Source organism: Callionymus lyra, chromosome 2 (assembly GCF_982586985.1).
Source record: "Callionymus lyra chromosome 2, fCalLyr1.hap1.1, whole genome shotgun sequence".
NCBI lineage: Eukaryota > Metazoa > Chordata > Actinopteri > Syngnathiformes > Callionymidae > Callionymus > Callionymus lyra.
The window spans coordinates 5250740-5270157 of NC_141819.1; the positions used below are offsets into that span (position 1 = coordinate 5250740).

Below are 19418 nucleotides of genomic sequence, written 5' to 3' on the forward strand. Positions count from 1 at the left end.
TAATGTTTGTGTGTGTGTGTGTGTGGGTGGGTGGGTGTGTGTGTGTGTGTGTGTGTGTGTGTGTGTGTGTGTGTGTGTGTGTGTGTGTGTGTGTGTGTGTGTGTGTGTGTGTGTGTGTGTGTGTAGGGGAGTGTGTGTGTGTGTGTGTGTGCGCGCGCGCATGGGTTTGTGTGGGTGTTTGTGTGCGTGCATATTTGTTTAACTTCCTGATGAGGCAGTTGTGAAGAATCTAGTCTTTTTCCACCACTGTCACAACAAGACGATCCTTGTTGATGTTTTCACAAACAACTGCAGCTCAATCTACAAATGATGAGACAGAAAATCTGAATCTGAAGACATTCAAACACCTGACATCTGTGTGTGTGTGTCATCATGTGTGCTGTGTGTGTTACTGTACGTGTGAGTATTCTTTTGTGTTTGTACATGTGCGTATTTGCTTTGTATCTACATTTGTGTCTGTGCTTTAATGTGTGTGTGTTTGTGTGTGTGCGTGTGGGTGGGTGTGTTAGGGTGTGTGTGTGTGTGTGTGTGTGTGTGTGTGTGTGTGTGTGTGTGTGTGTGTGTGTGTGTGTGTGTGTGTTTGTGTGTGTGTGTGGGTGTGTGTGTGTGTGCTTGGATGTTTTTGTGCGCGTGCATATTTGTTTAACTTCCTGATGAGGCAGTTGTGAAGAATCAAGTCTTTTTCAACCACTATGACTAACTTGTCTATAAATATTCTTTATCACCAAATAATATACTATTATTGTGTGTCTGTGCTGTTGTAGTGACTGTGAGTGTGATCATGTGAGTGTGTATTGTTAATATAGACCAGAAGTACCGTATAGTCGGTCACAAAAAAAGTTTGCAGGTTTCCTATGTACATATTTACTGCTTAGATCCATGTTTATCAGAGAAACATTAATATAAATACTGATCAATGATAAACACATTTGTAGATACAGTACATGAGTGAATAATAAATTATTTAAAAACCTAAAAAATATGTTTCTCATTCACTTGATTAATGATCTTTATTTGTTAAGACAACATGATGTATATTGAGTTGTTTTCCAGGCATTTCACGCAATTTTGAAAAAACAAGAAGCAATTATAAGTAAGAAAATGTTATTTGTAAAGCGCTGTTCTAGACCAGGGCCACAAAGCGCTTTGATAATAAAAAACAATAGCTAAAATATATACTTTAAAAGATCAAGACACGTAAGAAAAACACAGGAGTCCCAGAAAATCAGGGAAAAGCCCAAATAAGAATGTTTTAAGATGTTTCTTGAAGGAGTCAGTAGATCATCAAACACAGAGATCGTTCCAAAGCTTAGGAGCAACAGTCTGGAAGGATTTTCCTCTCCTGGTACGGTAGTATGTGCGCCGAACCACTGGAACCTTATCATCAGGAGAAATAACCTGAGTTTCAATTATGTCCACATATAGCTGCAAAGTGTTTTCACTCATTATTTGATTTCTAGCAAACAATTGACTAAGTTCAGCCTCTGGGGCTCAGTTGGATCAAAAGAGCAGTAGAGCTGGATGTCATCAGCGAAAATGTGGTAAGAAACATCAGGAAATCTCTGAATGATTTCACCGAGGGGAATCAAGTATAGCAAAAATAATAAAGGACCCAAAACAGAACCTTGAGGGACTCCACACAACAGATGATTCAGACCTTGTTTGATTGGCAGATACACTGAAACTGCGCCCAGAAAGGTATGATGAGAACCACTGTAACACAGACCCAGACAGTCTTCATCCCTCAGTCTTCTCAGCAGGATCTGGTGATCTACTGTGTCAAAGGCTGAGGACAGATCCAAGAGAACCAGAACAGTGAATTGACCCGAGTCAGATGTCACTGGACACCTTCAATAAAGCTGTCTCCGTAGAGTGATGTTTACGGAAGCCAGACTGAAACTTCTCATGGATGTCGCTCTGATCCAGGAACAGCTGCTCAGACACCACCTTCTCCAAGATCTTGGACAAGAAAGGGAGCTTAGAAATAGGCCTGAAATTACTGAGGTCAGTCGGGTCTAAGCCTGGCTTTTTGAGTAAAGGCTCCACAATGGCATGTTTAAATGCATTGGGGAAACCCCCTGTGGAAAGGGGGAGCTTTACTATTTTGGTAACCCAGGGGCCAATTACATGAACAACTTTAATAAAGAGCCTACAAGGAAGGACGTCGGACGAGCAAAAGAAGGGGGTTTCATCTTGTTCACCGGTGCCATGCTACAACAGTACTGTTCAAAATACAAAAAAAACAAGAAAACACACAATCAAGTGAAAATATACTATAAAAAATATAGGGGGGAACTAACAAAAAAGACAAGAATATCCAGCAGTGAAAATATTATTATCTGGATCAGTCCAGAACATTTCATCAACATCACAGGCGATATCTTCATTAACAAGACAATGAGGGAAGAAGCCGTCCATGTCGAATCCATCCTTGAATATGGCGTTGATTAGGTTACAGGCCTCCTCTGTAGAAATCCTCAGAAAACATCTATATTTTTTCTTTTAATTCCCTGCAGGAGAGAAATGAAAGCACGTACAGTAAATAAAATCTTGACAATGAACCAGAACACAAGGCTTGGTAACAGTCTAACAAGAAAGACCAGTTTCATGAGTCACATACTTTTATTTCAGTCCAACGCTTTATACCAGCGTCAGAAGGAGTTGATCAGTGTCTTGTTTGGTTAGTTCTGGTCAGAAGACCAGTGACTAATTTGTCTATAAATATTCTTTATCAGCAAATAATATACCATTAACTCGTGTCTGTGCTGTTGTAGTAACTGTGAGTGTAATCGTGTGAGTGTTAATATAGACCAGAGGTGCCTTACAGTCGGTCGCGATCTACGAGAAGATAAGCAATCGGTGCAATAACCATGTGACATGCACATCAGCCAATCAGAGCTCTCTTCTCTTTCAGTGTGTGTGCAGCAAATTTAATAATTATCAAGAATAATAATGGCGTGAAACTTGACTTCCTGACAGGTTTGAAGGTGTTCTATGTACATATTTACTGCTCAGATCCATGTTTATCAGAGACACATTAATATCAATATTGATTGAAAATAAACACATGTTTGTAGATACATGAGTGGATAATAAATGATTCGTGAACTTAAAAATAAGTTTCTCATTCACTAAAATAATTATCTTTATTTATTAAGATGATCGATTTATATTGAGTTGTTTTCCAGGTATTTCACACAGTTAGGAAAAAACGATAAGGAATTATAAGATTGTTTTTATAATGTAACAAACACAGTGGGATCCTTCAAGTCTTCTCTACGAGAGTCACAGACGTTCTTGTGAAACAACATCACGTCAGTCAGTTATATCAAAGTGAAGCTGCAGAATGAAAGCAGCTAAAGCCGGTTTCCTTCATGTGATCACGTGATCGGAGCTATATCCTTAAAAACACACTTGTATAAATACACCATCACATAATAACTACATGCAAAGAAAACACTCTCATTTTAAAAACATAGTAAGAATAAGTGCATGTGTTGCGCACGTGAGCCACAAATTCTAATGAAGCTCAGAGACGATCAGACCATCATCATCATCATCATCATCATCATCTTCATTATCATCATCATCATCATCATCATCATCATCATCTTCATTATCATCATCTTCATTATCTGGATCATCATCATCATCATCATCTTCATTATCTGGATCATCATCATCATCATCATCATCATCATCATCATCATCATCATCACTACAGTGCTTTAAGTTACTGATTTACAACAAGCAAGGAGTGTAAGAGCCTGTAATGACACGTCTGTAGGGGGCGCACTGAAAAAGAACCGCCAAGAAAGGAGAAGACTGGAGCTCCAAGCAGCCTATTGTTCTCCTTCAATAATTGCAGGCAGGTGGAGCTGATGAGATGGTCTGGTCCCTCAGGTGAGTGCCGACAGGAGGGGTTGAAGAAAAGGGCTGGACTTTCTTTAGGAAGATTTGCTCTAATGCCTCAAAAACAAGGACCAGAAAGCCTGAGATCTCAGTGTGGAAAGAGATTTTACAGAGTAGAGAAGCTGCTAATGCTGGATAGTGGACGCCTCATTTCATAGTTCCATCTGCGTCTGTGGATAGAAGATACCTCAGTGTAGCACTTACTACAAATATTAATAGTGAGTTGTTGTGGGACTAGAAACTAGGTTCGTAGGAAGAGCAGTAAATTGGCTAAAATAATGACAAGAGAAGACATCACAGACCAAAAGTTTAGTTTAGATTGCCGGCTTTATCTAATGAGAATGAAAATAGTAGTTAGAAAATGGATCCTTTAGACATTTACAGACATGACATACATACAACATAGGAACACAAACATTCGCATAAATGCAAAATGAATTCGAAGAACCTGAGTTTTACTCAGTTACCTTTTAGATTAAGAAACCTTTTTGAATCCTTTTTGAGTCTCTAGTTAACTTAACCTTAGTTAGTTTCAGTAGTCTAGTTATTATTTCAGAGCTCTTTTGTATTCTAGTTTGAATTGTTATCCAGTAAGTTTGAAGTTATTTTGACATAACTAGTTTCTTTCAAGTATTACAACCATGAACCACAGGGCATCTCACAAAACCCACATGAGAAAATGCAGTTGCAATCAACATTTCAGTTCAAAACATTCAAGATATGCACCATAGTATGAAACATAAAATAATAAACTGTTCAAGTGTCTATTCAATCAGTTTTTAGTGCTAAACAGTCCGTTAGCAGGTAAAAGGGAAACCGTTACCCTTCCACACAACAGCGCGAAGCAGTCCACGCACTGTTCACGTAATCCAGAGGGGAAAATGCAGTTTAAACCGGAACAGTCTTACCGCGGTCCTGGAGAGTATTCCTCGGCAGGGAAAGGGGGGAAAAACTTAAACAACGGGAACGCGATGATTACTCTCCCAAAACACGAGAGTAAAGTGTCTCTTCCAACGTCAAAAACACACAGTTCAGTCGTAGCTCCTAGTTGGGTTAGCTCGCCATCCACTGTTCACGAGCACGCGCTGGGTGCTTGATCTTCAAAAGAAAAACTTTTCCTCCGCGAATTTCGTCAATGACTCAAAACTAAAACGGTAAACAAAACCACAGTCTATCGACATAGACAGAAAGGTAAATAAAACACTTGCAATAGGAAAATAAATCGTGTTTGCTCTTCTCTTAACGGTTTCTTCTCCGGAGTTCTACACGAGCGAGCGCACCTGCTCTCACTTCCTGGATTCGGTTCAGCATCACCAACTATCAGCGCTGTGATTCGCTAATGGATATCAACCTCTTAACCAATGAAAAACAACAAAATACCACGCCATGAAATAATGTTTTAAATCGTATTTATCTATTTTAGATGTTTTAATGTCAGTAATGTAACTTATTTAAATGATGAATTTCGTTTATTTATTTATTCTAATGTATTAACTATTTATTAACCTAAGGCTAATTTCACCTGGGTTACATCTGCTTCATTTAACCCTGCCTGTAGAGGGCGCAGAACGTGTGAAGTAAAATCTGTTTTCCTCTAATGAAAACAAGACATTATGAAAGGATTGATTATAGTTTTTACACTATGAGGCGAGAACAACTTTTGATGTTGACAAGAATGTCATGAGTATGTTTGTGTGAAGGTGAAGACTCTGCTGAGACTCATGGTGAGGACAGAGACTCCTTTAAATACCCTCAGTGTGAGGAGCACGATGAACAGACCAGCACTCAGAGGTGAGACAAGGACCTCCAAGATTGTCCTCCATGTCTTCATTCTCACTCATTCTACTTCTGTGTTCAAGATCAAAGCAGCAGCAAGAACCTGCTGGACCTGGACCAAGATCTGGACCAGAACCCTGCTGTGTGTCTCTGAAGAGTGATCATTCAATCCCTAGAGTGATTGACTTCAGAGGAAGTGAAGAGTCTCCAGGTGTGAGGTGAGAGTGAACAAGTGTGAGTCTACCAGGTTCAAACACACATTAAACCAGAGAACTTTACTTCACTCACATCACCAGCAGGGGGAGATAAAGACACAATTAAAAACCTCATGGGTTACGGAGCTATTTTTGTCTCACTATTATTTAACTGTCTAGAGGGTGATCTGCAAATATTCAATGGTTGCACGTGTGTTGTGATATCCACAAATGTAAAATTAATATTTGTAACTTTTATTTTGTATTGACAAAACATTTGTACTTGTAAATATATTATGTTAATGTACAAAACAAAAATACATTTGTAAAACTTCAAAAAATTCTGTGTGTGAAAGTACAAAGTGATTTATATTTACCTGTTGCTGTTTTTTTTATAGTGTTTTTTTCATTTTATTTTACTTATTTGTTTTTGTTCAGTGTTGAAACATTATTTATATATTTTTGCCATTAGCCAACAACGAGAGGCATCATTTTAATTAATAATTAACATTACAAAATAGGCTACCTCTCGTTTTTTTTTGTTTTATTTAACAATCAATATTCTCACATTATAGACACCAGGTAGTTTATTCTGAAGAATGTACTACCTTAGAATTGTTAAGATTTGTTAGAATACTGTATTATTAACTATTACAGAGTAGAAAGTTACGTGACTTTCTGGAATTCCAGATTTGCATTAAAGTCAGTTAAAAGTGTAGAGTTAAAAACACTCGACTCCAATTGTGCCACAACTTCACATAGCAGTGTCTTCTTTTTTGAGGCTGCAGACCCTAAACTTATGTGAGCACATAATACCTCCTGGACAACTGGGTGAGCAAACCGAGCGCACCTCCACAAACTGAACCAAAGCCTGGCTTGTATACATGCATTTATCTGAAGCTTTTCACAAGAGAATGATCATAAATAACGATCTCCTCAACAACACTGAACACAAATAAATAAGTGAATGGATGGCAAGTTTGCTGCTGTAGCAACAACACAATAAATAAATAACATTTATAAACATCAACACCGAGGCTCAATCCCTGAACTCCTGCTTTAAAGCTGTTGGTTCTAGTCATGATCCATTCAGGCTAGTGACGCCACTGGAGCATCAACTTGAACTAATATCGTCGGCTTCGTAAACACAGACATTTCTTTCACGCTTCATCACTGCTACCGTAATGTTCTGTCATTACGCGCACTACAAATCTAGCGTAAAGAAAAACACCACAAATAAAGAAGGAAAAGAAAAACAAAAGATACAGACTAAACAACAAAAGCTCAGACTAAAGTTCAGTTGACATTTCTCTTCTTTCAAGGAAGTCAAATAAACTCAAAATATAATAAATTTGTCCAGCTTGTTCTTTCTAAAAAAAACATGTTCTTTCGTAAAAAGTCAATCCCTTGATCCGTTTTTAGCACATCCATGTCTTCATTCTCACTCATTCTACTTCTGTGTTCAAGATCAAAGCAGCAGCAAGAACCTGCTGGACCTGGACCAAGATCTGGACCAGAACCCTGCTGTGTGTCTCTGAAGAGTGATGCTTCAATGGGGAGATGGATGGACTTCAGAGGAAGTGAAGAGTCTCCAGGTGTGAGGTGAGAGTGAACAAGTGTGAGTCTACCAGGTTCATACACACATTAAACCAGATAACTTCACTTCACTCACATCACCAGCAGGGGGAGATAAAGACACAATTAAAAACCTCAAACGTTACTTTCACAGTTGTAGTGCAGCAGTGTGAGGACATCTAGTGGTTCAGCTGGTGAATACCAGGATAGAAACAGATGAGAGTTGATCAGAGTTTTCTTTCAATAATAAGACCAAGAATACTCATTTTTATAAAATTATATTTAAAATAAACATCTTAGCTTGACAAAATGTAAGTTCTAATGGAGATGAAAGTGGGTTTTAAAAGGAACCTTCTAGTTTGCTTTTGATCAGAACCTTCAACACGACAAGAGTTTATTTACAGTCTGATTTCATCTCTTCTTCTCAGAATGGAATATCAGAATTCAGAGCTTCTCATTGGTCAGCAACATCCCTCACAACTGGAAATCAAACGGCTGGTATGTTCATAAACTAGAGGAGGTCCTCATCCTAGAGGTTCCTTCTGTTCATCATCCTTCAGCTGAATCCAAGTTAAAGCTTCTGGTCTTTGTGGTTCTTGAGATGATCCACTATCACTCTGACTTTCTTCTCTGTGATTCTGTTCCAGTCACTGGAGAGAAACTTCTACAACTATATGCAGAAGGAGCTGAAGAGAGTCTGGAGGTTTGTGAGTCCAGAGACTCCACAGACTGAGGAGGAAGATGAGAAGTGGAGAAGCATCAGAGAAGAATTCCTGAAGATCACAGTTCATCTCCTGAAGGACATGGAGGAGGAGGATCTGGCCGAGCATCTGTGGAGCAGTAAGAACGTGAATGTGAACAAACATGATGAAGATGAAGAACACTGGGTTACATCTGCTTCATTTAACCCTGCCTGTAGAGGGCGCAGAACGTGTGAAGTAAAATCTGTTTTCCTCTAATGAAAACAAGACATTATGAAAGGATTGATTAAAGTTTTTACACTATGAGGCGACAACAACTTTTGATGTTGACAAGAATGTCATGAGTGTGTTTGTGTGAAGGTGAAGACTCTGCTGAGACTCATGGTGAGGACAGAGACTCCTTTAAATACCCTCAGTGTGAGGAGCACGATGAACAGACCAGCACTCAGAGGTGAGACAAGGACCTCCAAGATTGTCCTCCATGTCTTCATTCTCACTCATTCTACTTCTGTGTTCAAGATCAAAGCAGCAGCAAGAACCTGCTGGACCTGGACCAAGATCTGGACCAGAACCCAGCTGTGTGTCTCTGAAGAGTGATCATTCAATGAGGAGAGTAATTGACTTCAGAGGAAGTGAAGAGTCTCCAGGTGTGAGGTGAGAGTGAACAAGTGTGAGTCTACCAGGTTCATACACACATTAAACCAAAGAACTTCACTTCACTCACATCACCAGCAGGGGGAGATAAAGACACAATTAAAAACCTCAAACGTTGCTTTCACAGTTGTAGTGCAGAGGTGGACATGTGCAGCAGTGTGAGGACATCTAGTGGTTCAGCTGGTGAATACCAGGATAGAAACAGATGAGAGTTGATCAGAGTTGTCTTTCAATAATAAGACCAAGAATACTCATTTTTATAAAATTATATTTAAAATAAACATCTTAGCTTGACAAAATGTAAGTTCTAATGGAGATGAAAGTGGGTTTTAAAAGGAACCTTCTAGTTTGCTTTTGATCAGAACCTTCAACACGACAAGAGTTTATTTACAGTCTGATTTCATCTCTTCTTCTCAGAATGGACCATCAGAACTCAGAGCTTCTCATTTGTCAGCAACATCCCTCACAACTGGAAATCAAATGGCTGGTATGTTCATAAACTAGAGGAGGTCCTCATCCTAGAGGTTCCTTCTATTCATCATCCTTCATCTGAATCCAAGTTAAAGCTTCTGGTCTTTGTGGTTCTTGAGATGATCCACTATCACTCTGACTTTCTTCTCTGTGATTCTGTTCCAGTCACTGGAGAGAAACTTCTACAACTATATGCAGAAGGAGCTGAAGAGAGTCTGGAGGTTTGTGAGTCCAGAGACTCCACAGACTGAGGAGGAAGATGAGAAGTGGAGAAGCATCAGAGAAGAATTCCTGAAGATCACAGTTCATCTCCTGAAGGACATGGAGGAGGAGGATCTGGCCGAGCATCTGTGGAGCAGTAAGAACGTGAATGTGAACAAACATGATGAAGATGAAGAACACTTGCATCAGATTAGAAGATTTTACTCCATTTTCACCTTCTACAATCTTCTGACTCGTGTGACTTATGTCTTCATTCAGGAAGTCTTGCTTCAGAGTGTGGAGGACGACTGAAGAGGAGCCTGCAGAAGAAGTTCCACAGTGTGTCTGAGGGGGTCGCTAAAGCAGGAAACTCTGCTCCTCTGAATGAGATCTTCACTGAGCTCTACATCACTGAGGGTGGCACAGACCAGGTCAACCAGGAGCATGAGGTCCGACAGATCGAAGCAGCCACCAGGAACCAGACCAGACCAGAAACCACCATCAGACAAGAAGACCTCTTTAAAGCCTCACCTGACAGAGAACGACCAATCAGAACACTGCTGACGAAGGGCGTGGCTGGCATTGGGAAGACCCTCCTGACACAGAAGGTCACTCTGGACTGGGCTGAAGACAAAGCCCACCAGAACTTCCACTTCATCTTTCCTTTCACCTTCAGAGAGCTGAACCTGCTGAAAGAGAAGAAGTTGAGTTTGATGGAACTTGTTCATCTTTTCTTTCCTGAAACCAGAGAATCCAGACTCAGCAGCTTTGAAGGACTCCAGGTTCTGTTCATCTTTGATGGTCTGGACGAGTGTCGACTCCCTCTGGACTTCAACAGTCGGCGCCTGATAGAAGCTACAGAGTCCACCTCAGTAGACGTCCTGCTGACAAACCTCATCAGGGGGGATCTTCTTCCCTCAGCGCGTCTCTGGATCACCACACGACCTGCAGCAGCCAATCAGATCCCTCCTGAGTGTGTGGACATGGTGACAGAGGTCAGAGGGTTCAATGACCTCCAGAAGGAGGAGTACTTCAGGAAGAGGTTCAGAGATGAGGAGCAGACCAGCAGCATCATGTCTCACATCAGGAGGTCACGAAGCATCTACATCATGTGTCACATCCCGATCTTCTGCTGGATCACTGCCACAGTTCTGGACATGTTGAAGAGCACAGAGACAGGACAGCTGCCCAAGACCCTGACTGAGATGTTCATCTACTTCCTGGTGGTTCAGTTGAAAGTCAAGAAGCTGAAGTTCGACGGAGGATCTGGGACTGACACAGTTTCTGATCATAAGAGCAGGAAGATGATAAAGTCTCTGGGAAAACTGGCTTTTGAGCATCTGCAGAGAGGAAACTTGATCTTCTATAAGTCAGACCTCACAGAGTGTGACATCAACATCTCAGCAGCTTCAGTTTACTCAGGAGTGTTCACTCAGATCTTCAGAGAGGAGAGAGGACTGTACCAGGACAAGGTGTTCTGCTTCATCCACCTGAGTGTTCAGGAGTTTCTGGCTGCTCTTCACGTCCACCAGACCTTCATCAACTCTGGAGTCAACCTGATGGAATCAAAACTAACATCCAAATCTTCAAGATTGTTGAAAAACAAAAGTCAAACAGAAAGGTTCTACCAGACAGCAATAGATGAGACTCTAAAAAGTCCAAATGGACATTTGGACTTGTTCCTGCGCTTCCTTCTGGGTCTTTCTCTGCAGACCAGCCAGAGTCTCCTTCCAGGTTTGTTGAGACAGACAGGAAGTAGCTCCTGGACCAATCACAACACAGCAGAGCTCATCAAGGAGAAGATAAGTAAGAAGAATGTGTCTCCAGTGAGAATCATCAACCTGTTCCACTGTCTGAATGAAGTGAAGGACACTTCTCTGGTGGAGGAGGTCCAACAGAAGATGAGATCAGGACGTCTCTCTGATCGAATGTCTTCTGCTCAATGGTCGGCCCTGGCCTTCATCTTACTGTCCTCAGAGGAACATCTGGACGAGTTTGACCTGAAGAAATACTCAAGATATGGTTCAGAGAAGGTTCTTGAGAGGCTTCTGCCGGTGGTTCAAGCCGCAAATCAAGTTCTGTAAGTTGTTCAAACATTTCTGATGATATGAACTAAACATGAATGTTTGATTTACTCTTTGATGATTGTTGTGTTTGTCATCGTGTTTAACAAACTGATCCTAATTTAGACAAACCTTCCTCAAATATTCATACAATATGTGATTTTATGATGTAACTAGTTCAGTCTTGTCAAATAGAGAATTGAAAAACATGTGGCCTCATTAATTATACTGCGTATACACAAATGAATGTGTACGCAACATTTATTTATAGAAAATAAACTTAAGTTAGCATGTGTGACCTTCACAGCAGCTCTGAGCCTGATTTCTACAAAATCTTCATCTTAAATTCACATGAAGTTTCTTGAATGAAACAAAACCACGAAGGTTACATCAATAAAAATGCAGCTTTATTTAACTTTACTGTTTCATACAAAAGGTCAACTCTTGTCTTTTTCTCAGGAAATGTGTGTCTAATAAAAATATATAATAAAATCAAAGGGGTTCGTCTTCATAGTCCTCTTTGTCCGACTGCATGTATTTAATTTAAAATATTCATGTTATGTATTACTTTAAGATTCTTTTTAAGCAAAATAAGTTCATAAATGTCACTTCCTGTTGGAGCAGTTGAATGTATTTTCAGCTCATGAACTGAATATTGAAAAACATTTGCTTTGTTTCTTATGCAAGTAGATCAGTGTCATCAGAGAATTGAAGGATTGAATTTAACAATTAATTTTACTAAAATGTTCTATTTTTTTAACCATAGAAATATTTTCTGAATCATTTTATTAAATAATTTGAATATATATTATATATTGGATTTTAAACACTTTAACATTTGTATATTCAATTAAAAAAGCCACTTGTTAAAAATATTGAATCTTGAATTTTTTTCATTTTATTTATTACTAAAATAACAATATTAAACTATAAATAAACTCTTTCAATTCTTGTCAAATAGAAAATTGAAAAAGTCACTTGTTGATGAAACTCGTCTCTTTCACAGGCTGAGCTGGTGTGGACTGTCAGAGAGAAGTTGTTCACTTCTGTCCTCAGTCCTCAGCTCTCCGTCCTCTAGTCTGACTCTACTGGACCTGAGTAACAACTTAGACCTGCAGGATCCAGGAGTGGAGCTGCTGTCTGCTGGACTGAAGAGTCCACACTGTCACCTGGAGACTCTCAGGTCAGAACATCATCTTCTCTCTTCATGTCTGGTCCACAGTTCATCTGGTTTCTTGTCTCTCAGGAGAAATGAAGATAGAAATAAATGTCATGTTTCTATTATCTGGAGAGAAACTAGACGAGTGTCGTCTCAGCTCTTGTTTCCTGGTTGATGAAGCAACTGAGCCAGATTTCCTTGTTCGCAGACGATGTGTTGATAAATGTCACTTCCTGTTGAAGTATTATTTATTTTCAGCTCATGAACTGAATGTTGAAAAACACTTTATTTAATTTAATTTGATTAATCAAGATCAAGTTGATCACATGAAAACATTCACTGAAATACTTGTTCATGTTCCAACAATTCAGCATAAATCAATGATGTCTCACTAGTTTGTAGGAAAGTCTGTTTTTCTAAAGTAAATATTTAACAACAAACCACAACCTCAACATTGTTGTTACTCCTTCTTCATGTTTGTGTTTCTGTCGTCATGTTCAACATTTCACCCTCATTTATACCAACCTGATAAATATTCAAACAAACATGTGACCATGATCTTATGAAAGTAAATAGTTGATTGTTTTTAAATAAAGAATTGAAAAAGTCACTTGTTGATGAAACTCGTCTCTTTCACAGGCTGAGCAGTTGTTTCCTGTCAGAGAGAAGTTGTTCACTTCTGTCCTCAGTCCTCAGCTCTCCGTCCTCTAGTCTGACTCTACTGGACCTGAGTCTCAACTGGAACCTGCAGGATCCAGGAGTGGAGCTGCTGTCTGCTGGACTGAAGAGTCCACACTGTCACCTGGAGACTCTCAGGTCAGAACATCATCTTTTCTACATCATCAAAGCTCAAATGTAAAGTCAGAGGTGGAAACACGAGTCAAAGTCTGTCATCACTTTGTTCTTCAGTGAAGCAGCTCATAGATACATTTGTATGTTTGTGTAGCAGGTAAAGATGTTACGTAGTTTATAAAAATATCATCTTAATAAATCATTGTAATGATAAACAAACAAGCGTCAACTTTAAATGAAAATGAATAATAATGAAAACAACAGTCCTTCATATTCTTTATCCAGTGTTCTCGCGTCATCTGTCTCGTAGAAGACAAAACACTTTAGAGTGGAATCTTGAGGTTTGTCTTTGATTTGTTTTCATTGTTTGTTTTTTCCACCGTTGTTGTCTCTGTTCTTCTCTTATGGTTCATCTGTTGTTCATGAGGTCTACGACTATTTTAACAGTCGACTGGTCACCAAATATTCAACCATTAAGTCGACTAATCGCATCATTCTTACATTTTTCTTCAATTTATCTTGAAGTTTCTTTAATGAAAAAAAACTAGTTACTTACTTTAAGCTTCTTTTGAAGCTAAATATGTTCATAAATGTTCATTGAAGCCAATAAGTTTTGTTTGTCATGTCTTTTACTGAGACTCCAATTCATTCAGCAACAGTCCAAACCAACAGAGTCAAAACAAACATCAACGGAGACTTAAAACATAAACAAAAAAACACCAGATCTTTGTTCACTTAATAAGTATTTTGTACACGTCAGTATTATTAAAGGAATCATAAATACTTTTGTCTTGTGACAGAGAAAACACTCAGAGTGGTGACTTTGACGAACTGAACCACATTAACAATCATTTCAAAGTCAATTGTTTACAATAAATGACAGTTTTTACTTGAATTTATTGTTGCAACTGTGTGAATAAAATCATTATAAAATAAAGATCAATAATACGATTATAAATAACTTAATTTCACTGACACTCACGTATAAAAAGTATAGTTTTGTAAAAGCATCAGTTAACAGTCAAATCATATATTGATGATCATTTTAAAGACGTGGTTAAAGTCATCATGTGTGGTGGATGTAAAGAGATCAATGAAAGTTGATGTCATTTGCTGTAAGATTAACTTCAAATGTGAAGAAGATATTTCTGTTTGATTATTGATTCTTTCAGGTAGTAGATCCAGATATGAACATTTTATTTTGTAACATTTAGGAAATCCATGTGTGGTGAGTTGTTTGTTTTTGTACAGTGTAGGCTGCCCTCATCGTGTACTGACACTATTGTTAACTCGTCATCTTCATCAGCCGCTGGTTACGACTTCTTCACCCTCATTTAGAGGATTAGCGCCCCCACAAACAGGACAGGAGAGATGAAGTATTGACGTGACAACCAAGTGTGTTGTAAGAAAATATCAATATTTGTGCTCAGGTTATATACGGGTGTGAAAACTAACATGTTGGTAAGAAATGTCTTTCTCCAATGATTTGTGAGGCTCATCTACAACTACTTCACTTCACACTGAACACATGTGTCTCCATTTCTTGTTGAATCCATTGTGCTGATGGTATCTGTGATCATTCTCCTGACATGTGACTGTTGCAACAATCAGTCTCATCAAGTTGATCATGGTTTTCAACATTTTCAAGGTCAAACATTAAGAGAGAAAAGTGTCGATTTCCTACTTTGAATATGACGAGTTGATAAATGTCACTTCCTGTTGGAGCAGTTGAATCTATTTTCAGCTCATGAACTGAATATTGAAAAACATTTGCTTTGTTTCTTATGCAAGTAGATCAGTGTCATCAGAGAATTGAAGGATTGAATTTAACATTTCATTTTATTGATTGTTGTATTTTTTTTAACCATAGAATTATTTTCTGAAAAATTTAATTCAATAATTTAAATATTGAAAGGTTGGTTTTGTTTTCATTGAATAATGGAAAAAAAATTAGACATAGAGTTTAATATATATATATTATATATTGGATTTTAAACACGTTTAAAAAATAAATTTAAAATGATACTTGTTAAAAATATTGAATCTCGATTTTTTAATTTATAATTCCATACCAGCATTTTTATAATGTCTGTGTTTTGAAGAGGTAAAAAAAAGAGTTAAAAAATATTTATATTTTAACGTTGTAGATTTGAAGAGGTAAAAAAAAAAATATATATATATATATATATTAATGTTGTAGTTTTGAAGAGGTAAAAAATAAAAAAATAAAATAAAAATACAACTTTAAAACATCATTATTTTTTTTATTTTTTTTTCACCTCTTCAAAACTACAACATTTAAATATATATATATATATATATATATATATATATATATATATATATATATATATATATATATATATATATATATATATATATATATATTTTTACCTCTTCAAATCTACAACGTTAAAATAAAAATATTTTTTACCTCTTCAAAACTCAGACGTTAATATTTTTTTTGTTTACCTCTTCAAAACTCCAACATTAAGAAGAGGAACCAAATATTTATATTTTACAACTTTTTCGAGCCTTCAAAAAACAACATTTTACACATTTGGGCAACAATTTTTAATGTTATAGTTTTGAAGAGGTACAAAAAAACTACAACATTAAAATATAAATATTTTTTATCTCTTCAAAACTACAACATTAAAATATAAATATTTTTTACCTCTTCAAAACTACAACGTTAAAATATAAATGTTTTTTAACTCTTCAAAACTCCAGGGTTAAAATTTATATTGGATTTTAAACACTTTGACATTTTTATAATGAATTTAAAAGGATACTTGTTGATAACAATATTAAACTATATGGTTGAAAAAAAACTTAACTCAATTAAAAAATATTGTTTTTATTATTCAATTAAATTAATAAAACATTTAATATACAAAGCATTTAATTATTTAATCTTCAATTATTCAAAAAAGTAATTCAACATTTGAAAGGTTGAAACCATTCAATATTGTGATGGAACTGATATACTTCCATAGTTTCTCTTCATCTGGTCCATCAACATCAAATCAACCATAACATGAACACATTCAATCAAACACTTGTTGATGTTCAAAAGTCCAGCATGAATCAATGACGTGTCAATAGTTGGTATCAAAGGTTTGAAAGAAACTTTGACTGAACTATATTAGAGAGGAAGCAGACAACAAACCACAACTGAAGATCTTATCAATGGAAATAGTTGAGTTTGTCTTTAAATAAACTCTTTCAATTCTTGTCAAATAGAAAATTGAAAAAGTCACTTGTTGATGAAACTCGTCTCTTTCACAGGCTGAGCTGCTGTGGACTGTCAGAGAGAAGTTGTTCACTTCTGTCCTCAGTCCTCAGCTCTCCGTCCTCTAGTCTGACTCTACTGGACCTGAGTGACAACAACCTGCAGGATCCAGGAGTGGAGCTGCTGTCTGCTGGACTGAAGAGTCCACACTGTCACCTGGAGACTCTCAGGTCAGAACATCATCTTCTCTTGGTTCTGATAAGTTTCTAAAAGTGTTTCTCCTTCATTTCAGTCTGTCAGGGTGTCAGATCTCAGAGAGAGGTTGTTCTTCTCTGGCCTCAGCTCTGACATTGAACCCATCCCACCTGAGAGAACTGGACCTGAGCGGGAATCATCCAGGAGGACCAGGACTGGAGCTGCTGTCTGCTGGACTGAAGAGTCCAGACTGGAGACTGGAGACTCTCAGGTATGAACAGAGCAGCAGAACTCACTGACTGAACTCCAAAGATCTTCAGACTGAACATTTGATGCTCAGACTCTTCATCTGAACTGAGCACACGAATCCAAACTCTGAGTTCCTCCATGTTCTCCTGCTGGATACCAGTGGAAGCATGAAGGAGACAGTTGAGACTGAGCAGCCTGTTTATAGATCCATCTTTGTTGTCATCAACAGTCATGACTGAGTCGTCCACTGAGAATGAAACAATATTCATGAAACATCTGAATCAAATGAATCTGATCTTCTGACTCTTTCTTCCTCCAGGCTGGATGACTGTGGACCAGAGATGTTAGACCTTCATCCATGAATGGTAAGTTTGATTCCATTGATTGACTTCAACATCAAAGCTCATCTGCTGACACAGCAGTTGAAGGTCTTTGTGGACATGGACTTGATGAAGAAGATTCCAGAACAAACGTGCAGATGTTAAAGACTCACAGTTACAGTATCAAGTGAAGCTCTGATTCCAAATCTTCAAGTCCTTCAGCTCAAAACTCTTCAGGAGCTTCAACATCAACATTGTTTCAGTTTGACTGTCAGTGGAGAACAAAGAAATATTTCTGTCAAATATTTGAAATCAGACGTGAGTTTGATCATCAACTCACAATGTTGAGTCACTTTAAACATCATTTCACACATGAATCACTTCATATTGAATCATGTGTTCACTTGAACATCTTCATCACAACTAGACTAGACTCATGTTAGCTACATGCTAGTTTAGCTGCTGACTTCATCTTCAAATCTGACATTCAAGATGATTCTGGGATGTTTCAGTCACATGGTTCTTCTCTCAAGTTCTCAGAAGAATGTTGACAGAACATTGACTCGTCTCAGTTTGGATCAGTATATGATCGTCAAGACAACGTTCTTCCACCATCATCACCTCATGTCTCTTCTTCTCTCAGTCTTCACTCTCACTGGACTCACACACAGCAGCGCCTCCTACTGTCCAACGACAACAGGAACTTGATGGAGGATCAGGATTATCTGGATCATCCTGACAGATTTGAAAAGCTGCGACTGGAGGTGGAGAGGAAGTGAGACTATCAGAGTGACTCTCAGAAGAAACACAAGAAAATATGTTATAAGTAAAATGTTTCCTAACATACCTGCTGGATTTGTTTCACGTTTGTTTGTGACTTTTATGATCGTTCTCTAGTTAAACCTCTTTTACTCTGAAAGTAAGTGGTTTAATGGTTATTTTTTCAAACTGTACTTCTCAACAGTAGCTAAACATGATCGTGACAGATTGACTTCATCTCATCTGTCGCCTAGAAATGATGTCATCAGAGGAACAGAGCGAGAGAAACATGAATTAAAAAAGATCAACAAATTCAATCCTCTAGTCAAACAGCTTCAAAACATACAGTTATTTGCACAATATTCTCAAAATCACACTATATTATATTTTATAAACTGATCATTATTGTTATAATCGACAAGAGAATCTACACTTTGACAAATGTATCGTGAGACAATCTTGATCCAGTTTAGAGAGTTTTTCTTCCTTCATTAACTGCAAATGAAAGTATGTTAAAGTAACAGTTGAATGTATTCAACATTATTTACTCAATCATGTAATAGTAGGTCAAATAAAACTATTACAACAGTTCTGGAATCATGTGATGTTTTAAGTCTTTTGTTGTCTTTTCACACGTCTGAAGTAATAATAAACGCAAAATTCAAACTCATGTTCTACTCGCCCTCATGTTGACTAAGGATTGGGATTAATTTGAGAGTAATGTGTTCTTTTTAGAGTTATAGACAAAAATGAATGTTAATGTAGCAACTGGAGCTCAGTTGTCTTCGTCTTCATCTTCGTCCAAAAAGACACTTGAAAACATCCAAATACCTCCAGACTGCTCGTCTGTAACTCTTGGATTGAAGCTCCACATGAGAAGAAATGATCATAAAAACACTTAAATGAATCTATATTTTAAATGTGTTTGTAGTGAAAGATCTCAGTCTCTCAGTGTAAATCTTGCACTTGTGCACTGACACTTTCAATGTGTTTGATGAGGAAACACTAGCTGGAGCTGAGCCTGAGAACTTCAATAAATATATTTAATATTTAAACATTTAACAATAAACACGTACTTGGATCAAACCTCATATCATTTTTAAACGGAGGCGCCACCTACTGAGCAATAAACATGATGACACTGTTAATGAAGCTTCATCTC

The 19418-nt window shown here is 37.7% G+C and overlaps 2 protein-coding genes across 2 annotated transcripts in view; both read left to right on the forward strand.

Annotated features, from left to right (window-relative positions):
- LOC148085133 (uncharacterized) overlaps positions 1 to 19418 on the forward strand; it is a 523722-nt gene that overhangs the window by 241530 nt on the left and 262774 nt on the right. The window lies entirely within an intron of this gene.
- Positions 9741 to 18329, forward strand: LOC148085139 (NLR family CARD domain-containing protein 3-like). The gene is made up of 6 exons (XM_087783300.1): positions 9741 to 11564; positions 12554 to 12730; positions 13346 to 13522; positions 16790 to 16963; positions 17026 to 17199; positions 17497 to 18329. The coding sequence occupies exons 1-6, from the start codon at positions 10198 to 10200 to the stop codon at positions 17537 to 17539; spliced, it is 2112 nt and encodes a 703-aa protein (XP_087639426.1). The 5' UTR covers positions 9741 to 10197; the 3' UTR covers positions 17540 to 18329.

Excerpts from the sequence above, each read along its gene's own strand:
- LOC148085139 (XM_087783300.1), top strand. The coding sequence starts at position 10,198 with ATGGAACTTGTTCATCTTTTCTTTCCTGAAACCAGAGAATCCAGACTC. Across the intron at positions 13,523-16,789 it reads TGTCACCTGGAGACTCTCAG|GCTGAGCTGCTGTGGACTGT; the intron begins GTCAGAACATCA and ends TCTCTTTCACAG. Across the intron at positions 16,964-17,025 it reads TGTCACCTGGAGACTCTCAG|TCTGTCAGGGTGTCAGATCT; the intron begins GTCAGAACATCA and ends CCTTCATTTCAG.